At 44.5% G+C, this 14,015-nt stretch overlaps 1 protein-coding gene across 8 annotated transcripts in view; it reads right to left on the bottom strand.

Moving 5' to 3' along the window:
- Positions 1–13,475, bottom strand: part of LOC309795521 (uncharacterized protein) — an 81,153-nt gene extending 67,678 nt beyond the window's left edge. For 5 of the 8 annotated variants that reach the window (XR_014292262.1, XR_014292263.1, XM_082607907.1 and 2 more), the window contains exon 1: positions 12,983–13,475. Coding sequence is in view for 3 of the 8 variants with exons in the window: in XM_082607907.1 (XP_082464033.1) it covers positions 12,983–13,306 (324 nt within the window). In the remaining 5 variants the exon portion in view is untranslated. Of the gene's footprint in view, positions 1–11,737; positions 11,835–12,982 lie in introns of all 8 variants that reach the window. The other 3 variants (XR_014292261.1, XR_014292264.1, XR_014292265.1) reach the window with 3 other exon arrangements.
- Positions 13,476–14,015: the final 540 nt, after the last annotated feature.

Below are 14,015 nucleotides of genomic sequence, written 5' to 3'. Positions count from 1 at the left end.
GCACAATGCTTCCAACTCCCTCACATCCTCACCAATACTTGTTTTCTGCTTGTGTATGTGTGTGTGTGCTTGTGTGTGTATGCATGCACACAAATATATAAACATGCATTTAGTGATATGGAGCATCTATTCAAGCACTTAGTCATTTGTACATCTTTTTGAAGAACCATCTATTCAACTCTTTTATCCATTTTTGAATCAGGGTGTTTGCTTCTTGTTGAGTTGTAGGAATTCTCTGTATATTCTGAATAGGAATCTCTTGTCAGATAGATGGCTTTCAAATATTTTCTCCCATCTTGTGGGTTGCCATTTTATTCTGTTTACATTTCTTTGATACACATTTTTAAAAATTATGTACTGCAAATTGTTTATTTTTTTGTTAGCTGTACCTTTGTTGTTCCTTCATTTCATATTGAGGAAAACTGCCAAATCCAATGTCACGAAGCTCTTGTCCTGTGTCCTCTGCTAAGACTTTTAATTTTATTAGGCCTTATATTTAGTTTCTTGATATGTTTTCATTAATTTTTGCATATGATGTTAGGGAAGGGTCCATCTTCCTTCTTTTGCATGTTGACAACAAGACTTCTCAGCACCATTTGTTAAAAATACTGTCCTTTCTACTTTGAAAAGTCTTGGCAACTTGTCAAAAATCATTTGGCCATATATCAGGGTTTATTTCTGATTATTCTATTCTATTCTCTTGGTCTTGAATAAGGGAGAAAATAGTATAAACTATCCAGGTTGCTGAAGAGCATAAAGAAAGACCAGGACTGAGAATAAGGAGGGCAATATAAAACAGCAGGGAGTAAAAGACAGTGTGAGAGACGATCTTGTATTTGTGAGTTCATGGAAATATGATCAGGCTAAAACCACTAAACGCCTGACTTTGAACAATACGGTAAATGTCCTAGCAAGAAACATAACACTTACGCATCTCTGGGAAATATAATATGGGCATAAAGATAAGCTACACACAAATATATTAAAAAGGGAAGGGTTTTCATGGTGTGAGAATACTGTGGGATTTGAAATACAATTTACTTCTGTTCTACCATTCTCTCTAAAATTTATCAAAGTGTATATACAAGCAATTCCAATTCTTGTAATGTGCTTGACAGGTTTAATATGAACTTCAGCAGACCAGTAAATGTACATTCATAGTAGGACTCTACCCTAATCCAAAAAACAAAACACAAAATCTGGAAACACTACAGTTCACTTTGTCAACACACATACAGATGCAGTGATGGTTAACAGTCTAAAAACAGAAGGTGAGCATGGGTGCAAGAGGTTAATCCCCAGGCTGGGGTGGGGTGCAGAGTTTGAGGGTAACACAGGTAGAAAAGGCTTTTGTCCTATCCTTGATTTTTGAGGTATGGAAGTTCACAGGTCACTACCTTCATTTCAAAATGAATGAATGCACTATACAATTTTTAAAAACAGGTGAAGTAAACATGAGTGATAATAAATTTCACACTATCACTAATCAAATAAGATACTAAGAAAAATTGAATAATATAATTTAAGAATGAAGCAGAGAGATTGTCCAAAATGGTAGCATTCAAAAACCCAGAGCTTGATGCCTCTCATGGGCACACCAAAGTCACAACTGTTTACAGAACAGCAATTCATGAAAAAGGCCGGGACCTACCATAAAAGATGTTTTAGAGCTAAAGATAGAAGGAGGGCACCTCGGCAAGACAGGGAGGAAGGGCAAAATCTCAACAGAGCCAAGACCCAAACCCCCAGGTGGGTGGCCCACAAATGGGAGAATAATTACAATTTCTGAGGTGCTCCCAGGTAGCAAGGGGTATGAACCCATCATCAGGCTCCCAAGCCCAGGGACCCTGTGCTGGAAAGAAGAGTTCCCAGAAAGTTGGGCTTTGAAGACCAGTGGTGCTTATTTTCCAGAGAGCCAGAGGGTTGTGGGAAATAGAGATTCCACTCTTAAAAGGTGCTCACAAAATCCCACATGATCCGAGAATCAGAAGAGAAGCAGTCATTTGAACGGATCCTGGGTCACACCTACGTCCTGATCTTGGAGAGTCTCCCAGAGAGTCCAGAGGCAACTACAGCACAGCCTCAGGGACATAGACACTGGCAGAAGCCATCTGGGGGAGCTCCTTCTACCTCGTGGCCACTGGTACCAGCAAGCATAATTTCAGAATCCTCCCTCTATCTTTTTAGCCTCAGGACCTGGCCCTACCCATTTCCACCAGACTATAGACACAAGTACTAGGATGCTGCAGGCCAAGAAACTAACTGAGAAGGGGCATAGCCCCATCCACCAGCAAACAGGCTGCCTTCAGACCCTCTCAATGCACAGCTGCCCCTGGACATGGGCCCAGCCACCAAAAGCCCCAGGACCAGCCTCCACACCTCAGTGGACAGGCACCAGCCCCAGAGTCCCTGGCCCCTCTGATAAGTGAGCCTGTTCTGGCCTTGGAATCAGCCTCACCATCAGCAGCTGATCACTGCACAGGGACTCGATGGAGCTTGGACCTACCCAACAGAAAACCTGCTCTAGCAGTGGGATCAGCCTCATACACCAACAGGCACACACCAGCTCCAGGAATACCACAACCCAGCATCCTGTGTGACCAGAACACTTACCTGCAGGCCAGAAACAGCCATGGACTCAGCTAGGCACTGACCCTGCCCATCAGAATGCAAACACAAGATTAGGGGTACCCCAGATCCTGCAGATAGCTGTGTCAGGAACAGTGATCCAACACCAACTCTGCGACTCCTGGGCCCTGCAGCCAGAACTCAGGACCTGTGTCTTCCTCCCAGTAGCCAGCATCGCCCCAAGACCAGTGACTGGGCACTAGCCCTGATATCACCTGGACTGCAATTCTACCCATAAGTGAACCAGCACTAGATTTGGTGTCCCCCAGAGTTGTGCAGCCAGCTGCCTTTTGATTTAGCCTCACCAAGAAGCACAGACAGCTTCCATACCAGGCAGAGTCTGGCAAACAAGCACTCTGGGGGCAGCCAAGATTACCTGACCACCAACAGTAGTCAGCCCACCAAGCAGCCCACATAGGGGGTACACTTAGAACATATAGCTCTGGTGACCAGGGGACAGTGGGCTGCTGGGACACATAGGACCTCTCCTACAAAAGGCCACTTCTCCAAGGTTCAGGAAATGTAACGAACCTACTACATACATAACAATAAAAACAGCAAGTTAAGAAAAATGAGGTGACACAGAAACACGATCCAAATGAAGGAACAAGATAAGAACTCAGAAGATCTAAGTGAAGTGGAGATAGCCAATCTGCCCAACAAAGAGTTCAAGGTAATGACTGTAAAGATGATCAAAGAACTCAGGAGAAGAATGGACGACCAGAGCAAGAAGTTAGAATGTTTGAAAAAAGAGTTAGACAATTAAAGAACAACAAAACAGAGATGAGGACTACAATAACGGAAATGAAAAATACACTAAAAGGAAACTACTGTAGACTAAATGATACAGAGGAATGAATCAGAAAACTGAAGGAGAGAGTACTGGCAATCACTGAAGATGAACTGTAAAACAATAGATTAAAATGAAATGAGGAAAGTTGAACAGACTTGTGAAACAACATCAAGTGTACTAATATTTGCATTATACTGGTCCCAGAAGCAAAAAGGAAAGAGAAAGCAGTGTAGAACATACCTGAAGACATAAGAGCTGAAAACTTCCATAACTTGGGAAAGAAAACAGACATCCAAGTCCAGTAAACACAGCAAGGCCAAAACGGGATCAACCCAAAGAAGACCACACCAAGACCCATTGTAATTAAAATGGCAAAAAAATAAAGATAAAAAGACACTATTAAAAGGAGCAAAGGAAAAGCAACAAGTTACAAACATGGGAACTTGCATTAAGTTATCAGCTGGCTTTTCAGGATAACCTCTGCATTCCAGAAGGGAGTGGCATGGTATATTTAAAGTCACGAAAGGGAAAAGCCTATAACCAAAAATACTCTACCCAGCAAGGCTCTCCTTCAGATTTGATGGTGAGATCTAAAGTTTTACAGAGAAGCAAAACTAAAAGAGCTCAGCATCGCCAAACCAGCTTTATGAGGAATCTTAAAGGGGCTTTTCTCAGTGAAAAAGAAAAGGCCACGACTGAAACATAAAAATTAGAAAAGGAAACTTACTAAAGGAAAAACCTCATTGGATAAGGCAAATATTCAACAAAGGCAGTAAATCAACCATGTACACAGCTAATAGGAAGGACGAAAGAAAACAGTAATAAAATCATCTATATTCACAATAAGAAGTTAAGGGACACACAAAACAAGTAGATGTAAAATACAAGGTCAAATTCAGTAACTGTGGGGGAGCAGAGTAACAGTGCAGGGTTGTTAGTGTCCACGTGAAACTAAGAGCTCAGCAACTGAAATAATCACACACACACACACACACACACACACACACAACTGAAAGAAATCCAAACATCATATTAAAGATAGTCCTCACATCACAGACGAATAAAAGGGGAAGAAAGGAACAGTGAAGAAATTAAAGAGGGATTCTAAAAATACCCAAGAGAAATGAAAATGAACACACAGTGATCCAAAATCTATGGGACACAGCCAACGCAGTTCACAGGGGGAAGTTATAGTGATACAAGCTTATTCTTAGGAAACAAGAAAAATATCAAATAAACAACCTAACATTACACCTGAAGGAATTAGAAAAAGAAGAAAAAAACAAAACTCAAAGCTGTCAGAAAGAAAAAAATTAAGAAAACAATACCATATGCAATCACACCAAAAAGAATAAGATACCTAGGAACAAACACACCTAAGCAGGTAAAGACATGTACTCAGAAATGTATCAGCCATTGGTGAAACAAGTTGAAGGCAACAGAAAAAGATGAGAAAATATAGCAGGTGCATGGACTGGAAGAATTAATACTGTTAAAATAACCATACTGCCAAAGACAATCTACAGATTTAATGCAATCCCTATCAGAATACCAAAGCATTTTCATAGAGCTTGAAAAAGTAATTTTAAAATTTGTATAGAAACACAAAGACCCCAAATAGCCAAACAATCTTGAGAAAGAACAGAGCTGGAGGCATCAGGCACCTTTACTTCAGATTATACTGCAAAGCAACAGTAATCAAAGAGCATCGGACTGGAGCAAAAACAGACACAAAGATCACTGGAATAGAATAGAGATCCCAAAAATAAGCCCACACGCGTATATTTAATTGATTTATGACAAAGCAGGCAATATGGAGAAAGAACTGTCTCTTCAATAAGTGGTACTAGGAAAACTGGTCAGCTACATGGAAAAGAATAAAATTAGAGTATTTTAGCACACGGTATATAAAATTAACGCAAAACTGAATAAAAACCTAAATGTAGGACCATAAAACCCAGAGAGGAAAATACAGAACATTCTTCAACATAAATGATAGCAACAGTTTTGCGTTCAGTCTACTAAGGCAAATGAAACAAAAGCAAAAATAAACAAATGGGACTTCACTAAACTTAAAAGATTTTGCACAGCAAAGGAAACCAAAGACAAAATGAAAAGACAACCTGCTGAAGGAGAGACAATATTTGCACATGATAAGAGGTTAACACCAAAAAGATGACCAAGCAAGGGTTCATATCTAAACTACAGAAACAGCACATACAACTCAATATCAGAACTGCACCCAAAATATTTTTTTAAAAAATGAGAAGACCTAAATAGACATTTTTCCAAGGAAAAAATACAGATAGACAGCCAGAATGCACAAAGATGCTAAACACAGCTAATCGGCAATAAAATGCAAATCAAAACTATGAGATATATCACCTCAGTCTTGTCAGAATGGCTGTCATCAAAAAGGTCACAAATAACAAAGGTTAGTGAGGATGTGGAGAAAGGGAAATTCTTGTAAACTCTTGATGTGAATGTGAAGTAGTGCAGCTACTGTGGAAAGAAGAATGGAGGTTCCACCAAAAACTAAAAATAGAACTACCATAATATCCAGCAATTTCCCTCTTGGGTATATCAGAAGAAAACAAAAACACTATTTAAAAAAAAAAATAACTGCACACCAATGTTCATAACAGTGTTATTTGCCATAGCCAAGATATAGAGTCAAACTGAGTGTTCATCAATAGGTTAGGGGATAAAAAATGATATTTATGATGACTTCAGCAAAAAATGAAATGTTGCTATTTGCAAGAACATGGATGGACTTGGAGGGTATTATGCTTAGTAAAATAAGCCGCAGAGAAAACAAGCCTGGTAGGTTATCACTTACACGTGGCATCTAAAACATTGAATACAACAACAACAATGAAACAGACTCACAGATTAAAGAACAGACTAGTGGTTACCAGCAGCGAGAGACAGGGCGGAGGAGCAAAATAGTGGTAGGAGGTTCTGAGGAAGAATCCACTATGTATAAAATCAATCATCTACAGTGACGTTCTGCATAGCCTGGGGAATAGAGCCACTCTTTTATAATAAGTATAAATGGAGAAGAACCTAAACATTTATGAGTCACTATGTTGTACCTCTGAAACTAATATAATAATGCAAATTAACTATAGATCAATAAAATATAAAGTAAGAAACAATAAAGGAGAGACAGATTATTAGATAGAAATCAATTAAATAAACACAAGTTTCGGAAATCAAGGAATTAAAAAACAACATGTAAGACAACATTGGCCTTTAAAGTGTACGATCTATTCATTTAAAAGAAATCATTTAAGTGGTGAAAAATGGTACCCATTCTCACAATTTTGTATATCTAGGATAAATTATTATCTACAAAAATATGTTACAAATATTCACTCAAAAAGAAAGAGAAAATTTGGATTAACCTATTTTAGTATACAAATTTAATATCAAAGTCTCTATGTGACATTGATGTGAATAAGTTCTGTTAACCACTTCTAGTTTCTTTGTGATGTAAAATCTTTTAAAGCATAAAAATCAGCCTTTCTACATCATTCTATTAGACATACATAGAAGTTAAAAGAAATGAGAAGACAGAAAAATCAACCAGGAAGGTGAATTTACTGAGAAACAGCCATTCGTTCTCCCTCCTCCTTTGCTTTTCCTCCTTTTCCAGGTCTCTTTTGGTTCCAATCAAGAGAAGTCTTGAGAATTCTGAGAATATTTCTTCGAGGGCTTCAAACCACCATACCTATGTTCTCTGCCACAACTACACACACGGGAACAAAAATAAACCTCTGCTATCTACTCATGTAGGAGAGATTCATGCAAAATAAACTCCTACATGGAGACCAACAGGTGAGTTTTCTACCTGTTCTTTATAATGTCCTTCCATTATAGTAAATCCCACACATTATGAGGCAGAAGGGGTTATGTGAGCTCTTCCTTGAAGTCAAAAACCTTGCATTCATTTCAAGTACCTGGTGATCATAGGGTACAGCCAGGGAAGGTGCCATCACCCTCGGGGGGTGGGGGGGTGGGCGGTGAATGGGCTTCCGCAACCATGCACCTCCTGATGAACAGATTCTGAAGAAACAAAGGGCGGTCACACCGCAGCCAGCCTGTCAGACTGTCGGGCCACTGGGCAACCCCACCAGTCTGGAAGTGCCCCATAAGTTGCTCAAAGCAAAACTCTGCCCCCCCGTGAAGCCAGGCAATTTGGGCCAGAGAGTCAGAGGAGACCGGTAATCAACTCCTCCTCTCTGCTCACCTCCTTGGGGTTACAGCAACCCCACCTCCAAACCCAACTCTGATCCTGGAGTGCCAAGGTGGGAGCGCAGGTGGGTTCTGCCGGTGCTTCAGCGCCTTCTGGGAAGCCCCCTAGTTTGAATATGATTTGAGTTTGATCCTGAGAAACCATCAGAACTTCCCACCAGAGATAAATGAGGAGATTCTGGCCTTTATTAGTACGCACGGTGAACCCGGTTGTCCTGGCTGTACTTGCCAACCCTCCTATTTTACGCACCTATGTTTATCCACCTTCCTCCCTGTGAGTACCTTTGACTAACCCTGAGCTCAGACTCCTGACCTATTACAGTGACTTTTTCAGTCTTTCTTTAAAAATGTACAGGTAGGGCTTCTCTGGTGGCGCAGTGGTTGAGAGTCCGCCTGCAATGCGGGGGACACAGGTTCATGCCCCAGTACGGGAGGATCCCACATGCCGCGGAGCGGCTAGGCCTATGAGCCATGGCCGCTGAGCCTGTGCGTCCGGAGCCTGTGCTCCACGATGAGAGAAACCACAACAGTGAGCGGCCCGCGTACCGCAAAAAAAAAAAAAAAAAAAAGACAGGTAATAAAATGAATTTAACCTAGAAGCAGCAGCTCAGTAAGGGAAATAAAATCATCAGAAGTTATCTAATCACAGCCACAGCCATCCAGGGCCCTGTCTTATCTGCTGGGGCATAAGAATGGGACCTTCCTAAACCTGAAGGGCATCCAATCAAATAAGTTGATTATGCTCACCTCTGGCTCTTGGAGGGATTGCTAGGCAGTCTACCCAGGGTATACTGACTGCAAAACACGGTCATGGTTTTGAAACACCTATGCTCCAGGAAAGATTTTTGCGGTGCATGGGGAAGGTTTCTTTTTGACATCAAGCAAAAAATAAGTCACCAAGCCCTTTGAGCACAGGGCTTCTTAAGAGGGAAGTAGAAGGAAGGAATGGGCAGAAAACATGATCTCCTCGGAAGTGCAGGGCGTTTTTCCAAAAGAGTAGGATTTAGTCTCAGTTTAAGGAGAACACCTTTAAATAGCTGGGACAGCTCCAAACTGCAGTTTAGGGAACGAGTGCTCCAAAAGAACAGTGCTTTACAAGTCCTGGCCAGGCAGCAAGAGGATGAAGAGTTGGTTTTGCATAGTTTTGAACGCAGGAGTAAAGAAACCGAGGCATCTCTGACTAAAAGGGCCTGAGATCCTATGGCATCAGTGGGTCAGTCAGTTGCAGGGGGCAGGGGGTGTGGGGGGCGATATTTCTCTCTCAACATCTCCCAGGGCAGCCACCCCTCCCAACCCCACCCCCCTACTCCCTTCACCCTTCCTCCCTCCACTGTTGGGTCCCCAGGGACAGCACTTCTTAAGCTGGAGCGCTCAAGCACCATCTCTGCAGTCTGGATTCTTCCTGGAGCCTGGCAAGTTCTGGGACAGGAAGCCAGGTCTGCAAGGCCGCTGGGGTGCAGTCAGCCCTGGAGGTCTGGAGGGGAAATGGAGCCCTGAAGCCCACCCACGTCCTTGAAGCCGAGGGAGGAACACATCCTTCTAACAGTACTTCTCAGGGGTCAGCATGCTCCCCACCCGGCGGTGATCCATACTCACTTGAGGCAACAAGGACTGCCTCTAACCGGCCCCCTCGATTGCGCCTTAAGGGTCCTCGCACATGTGTGATAGCGCAGGCCCTGGATCTCTTTAGTCAGCCTAGGCCAGTGCTGCCGGGGTCCCTCCAGTCCCATCCCCCAGCCCCTCCCTCTGGGACTGTATCTAATAGAAGAAAGAGCACAGAGGAATTGGCTAAATCAAGGGACCGGGGAGCCTGGGTATGAGTTTGAAGACCGAGAACCTAAGGCACAATTACATATTATTGGAGACTCTTGTGGGGTGTGTGGGGTGAGGTTAGGAGGCTGAGAGGCTGAGTCGACCTGGTGAGTCCAGCCCCAGGACACCACACAGCCCCATCCCCCCTTCCCTGCCATCAGACAAGGGGTGCCGCAACTCCAGCCGGGACTCTGCACTTCCCCCTCCCTGATTCTCCTCCAGAAGAGCAGGTGGTCCCGCTCTGAGGGCAGCGGCAAGACAACGGACCAAGTCCCCCCGCACTAAGGCACTCCTGGAAGCTCTTCCTGCACAGCAGTGCCGGCTTGGAGCGAACCCGAGCACCGCCAAAGTTGGTCTCGTCCTGCAGCGGAGGGACGCAGGGTTTAAGCCAGCTGCCCTGGCTTTAAAGCAATCAGCCCCCCCTTTAGGTCAGGTGACCCGACTTTAAATCACTGTGTGCCCCTCGAGCCTGCAACTTCAAAAGTTGGGAACTTCACTTTGATCCCAGCACCTCACATAGCTGAAGGCACACTAGTCACCCCCAAGCCTGGCTTAGAGGCAGGATATAAGGTAAGGGGATGGGCGTGCACTCCTGGTGATGAGGGTGCACTTCATGTACCAGAAGGGTCCAGGCACCCTGGGGTACAGCTACCAGTGCACGGTACAGCAGCTCCCTGGCAAAGCTGGTGAGGCCCAGGGAGAGCAGGCACACCCATGCGTGCAGAGGTTCCAGGACGGGAGCTGGGGCACAGCCAGCCGGGAGGGTGTGAAAGTGGAGGATCTGAGCCTTTTGTGAAAGGCAGACACAGAGGATGGATGAGAAACAAAGACCAGATGAAATATGGATTTGAAAAACACACCCTGCTCTTGAAGTTGGGGTGGGGGGCACCCCAGACTTGAGACTTCTTACTCCCCAGTACCTAGTGCTTTGGCCTTTGCCCAATTACTTATAAAATTTACTGATAATATCTAACCCATAGAATACCGCATTTGTAGTGGTATTGCATGTTAATGTTTCTATAGTGGAAAAATCTTTTCTACAAGAAACATGTACACTATCTGAAATCAATTAAAACCCCTCTTTATAAAGTACTATATTGGACTTCCCCGGTGGCGCAGTGGTTAAGAATATGCCTGCCAACGCAGGGGACATGGGTTCGAGCCCTGGTCAGGGAAGATCTCACATGCTGCGGAGCAGCTATGCCCATGCGCCACAACTAGTGAACCTGCAGGCCACAACTACTGAAGCCCGTGTGCCTAGAGCCGGTGTTCCACAACAAGCGCAGCAAGAGAAGCCACTGCAATGAGAAGCCCGCGCACCACAACAAAGAGTAGCCCCCGCTCGCCGCAACTGGAGAAAGCCCGCGCACAGCAACGAAGACCCAACACAGCCAAAAATTAATTAATTAATTAATTAATTTTTAAAAGTACTATATCCTTCTGTACAACTTCTCTGGGAAGCACAGAGATGGCGTGGGAGAGTGAGAAAGACCAATATTTACTGCACATCTCTCATGCAGGTGCTCTGCTGGCTCAGATACATTTATCCCCACTTTACAAAGGAGGAAATAAGCTCAGAGAGGTTTAGTAATTTTCCCAAAGCCAAACAGCTATTGAGTGGCAGAACCAAGATCTGAACCAAGTCTGTTACCTCCAAAGCCTAAGTCCTCATCACAACAAAACTCAATTAATATTTACATTTATCGAATTACATTGCAGCCTGGGGAGTTCTTGGCACAATCCTGAATAAGAGTGAGAAAGAAAGAAATAGCATTGTTCCTACAGTCAACCAAAATTTTTGGAGCAGCGGCTAGATGCCTGGTCCTTTTTGGGGTTCAGCAGTGATCACGACAGGAAAAGTCGTGCTTTCATGAACCATGTAGTGGGGAGGAGAGACGGGTGCAACTTGGGTGAGGGATTTCACCTTGCTGGGCCTCTGTTTTCTCATCTGGAAAATGGGATGGGTGTTCCTCATTTTCTGGGATTGTCCGGCTGGACATTCTCTGATTCCATAAGAAGCATTTGTTTTCCTGTTTCTTTAAAATTCATTCAAGCCATGAGCCATGATGCATGTTGTTAGCTGCTCCCCAAATCACTCTTCCCCACCCTTTTCCTGTGATCAGGTCTTTCCCCAAACATGACTCACAATCAGTCAAGTCACAGAACCTAAGGGGCACCCAGCAGAAAAATTCCAACCCTTGCTTCTCAGGAGCTCTGCGGTCTACCTGCCAGGTAAACTTAACTCACCTGGGACAAGGTGGCCATCCCTGGTTTCACATCAACATGATCTCAGGCACAAACCTCCTTTTTTTCCATTTGGTCTTTAAGTTACTTGTTGAAACAACTGTACAAATATGACAAAGGTATAAAATCAGGCATCTTCTGCCCCCAGCGCCTACTAATACATGATGTTCTGCCACTTTAATGATAAAGATAGAACATTTCAACATTCTGCTGCCCTCATTATTTGTCATTTTTGTTGATATTTCTATTGAATACATCTTTCAATATTTTAACAATGGAACATTTATTTAGGTTGCTCCAGACCCAGCCTTTAGTGGTAAGGGATTTGTTGTCATATTTCTATTATGTTTCCTTTAAAAACCATTATCCTATTTAAATGGATTAAGTCAATTCTATAGGCATTTATCTTATGATATTCATGAAGTTAATCCATAGAGGGCAGTGGTACAATTGATCGCACTTGAGAACCTCTAGTAACACAGTTAAGTGTACATATTATCTACATGTAAACCGAAGTACATGCCGAGTGAGATTCTCCTACCCTCTTCACTCTGTGCCCCTCAAGCCTGTGAGAAATGGAATATTTCTTGCCATCTCAGTAAACAAAGGATATCACAGTCATCAGCCCTTGCAGCCCTCCAGTGTGAGCCGCGAGCCCTGAGGATCTCAGGATATGCAAATACAGAATGCAGGCCCCAGAGCGCTGAGGTGCATATGAAAGGAAGGAATTCAGGGAGCCCAGCCTCTGGCATCTCCGCAAACAAAGAAAAGCGCTGCATTCCTCACGTTGGGAGAGCCGGTTTGCCTTAGTTAACAATCACCTGCTGATGGTCCCCATTACCTGCGCCAGTGCCCTGCCCTGTCCCCTCCCCCGGTCCTTTAGCTCAGGGAGGAAGGAGGGCAGAGGGACTCCGCTGAATAAGGGGCCTGCGAGCCTCGGGAGGAGTTTTTAGCCGCCTTCCCCGCAGTCGGGGGGAGGCGCGCTGACGCTGCAGCCGGGCCCTGCGCCTCCCTTGCCCCGTTTCCCCTCAGGACACTCAGGCCGACCCCCTCCCCACGCCCCCCAGGCCCCGCGAGCCAGGCCGAGGGCAGGGGCGAGAGGAGGGACCGAAGTTCCCCGGAACCAAACGCTGGGGGCCGCCCTTTCTGCACAGCAGCGGCGGGTGGCAGCGAACCCCTGCCCCTCAGAAGCTGGTCTTGCCCTGCCGCCCGGGCACCTGACCAGGCGGAGGGTCGGCGCCCGCTTACCCGGCCCGCCGTCCGCACGACTGTCGCGGCTTCGGCCTCCGGGGCCCCTCCAGAGCCGGCAGCGTCAGTGAGGCCGCCCTCGCCGCGGGCTCCGGGGCAGTTCCGTGAAGGCGGAGGGAAGAGATCCCGAGCCGGGAGCTCCAGCTCTGTGGAAACGCGGGCTCCGTTCTGGGCGCAGCGGGTGGGACCGCTCTGCCCCGAGGCCTTCTGGGAGGGACGGAGGCGCCGGGGGAGGGAGCCGCCAGGAGCGCAGGGCCCCGTCGGGGGTCCTGGAGGGGCGGCCCGGCCTGAGGGCCCCGCCCACTGTGACCGCAGCCCAGGCATTTTTCCTGGAGTCCTACACTACAAAGTTAGAAAGATACACGGTCTATAGTAAATATTCACAAATGATTGTTGCTGCTGTGCTTACTATCCTATTAAAGGTGTAAAATCCATAAAACACTTTAAGTTCAAAATTAAATATGAATTTTTACCTTTCTAATTATGTCTCTGCTATTCACAATTGTCGTTAATGAATCAGAGACTGTGGCATCACTAGTTAAAAGTGAGCTTGTTAAAAAAATAGAACTCAGGCCCACCGGACCTACTGAATCACAATCTGAACTTTTACAATCTCCCCAGTGTCCTTGTGTACCCATGAATAGTTGAAAGGTACATTTCTACCTCGACACGTCTTTTCTGTCTGAGAAATACACACATTTTATCCAATTTGATATAAATAAAACACTCAAAAATGCATATGCCTGTATTGAAACCATCATTTTATCATTTCTTTTCCAGATAAGTATAGTCTCTATACTGGTTTTGTGGATCACATGCCACACTCTTTTCTTGTAGTTAGAAATAAGATAGAGAAACTTACTTTGTAAAAAAAAAAAAAAATAAAAAATAAATATATATATATATATATATATATATATATATTAGTGAGTAATTGAAGACACTCTTCTAAATTAAAACCAGTTCTCTTAACTTGCTCTTTTCTTCTTGGGTCACATTATGAACTCTTCCCGTGGCCACACGGTATGTGTAC

Source organism: Mesoplodon mirus, assembly GCF_964341445.2.
Source record: "Mesoplodon mirus genome assembly, chromosome: 19".
Classification (NCBI taxonomy): Eukaryota; Metazoa; Chordata; class Mammalia; order Artiodactyla; family Ziphiidae; genus Mesoplodon; species Mesoplodon mirus.
The sequence above is the reverse complement of the archived record's forward strand: the minus strand, read 5'-3'. Positions and strand labels throughout refer to the sequence as shown.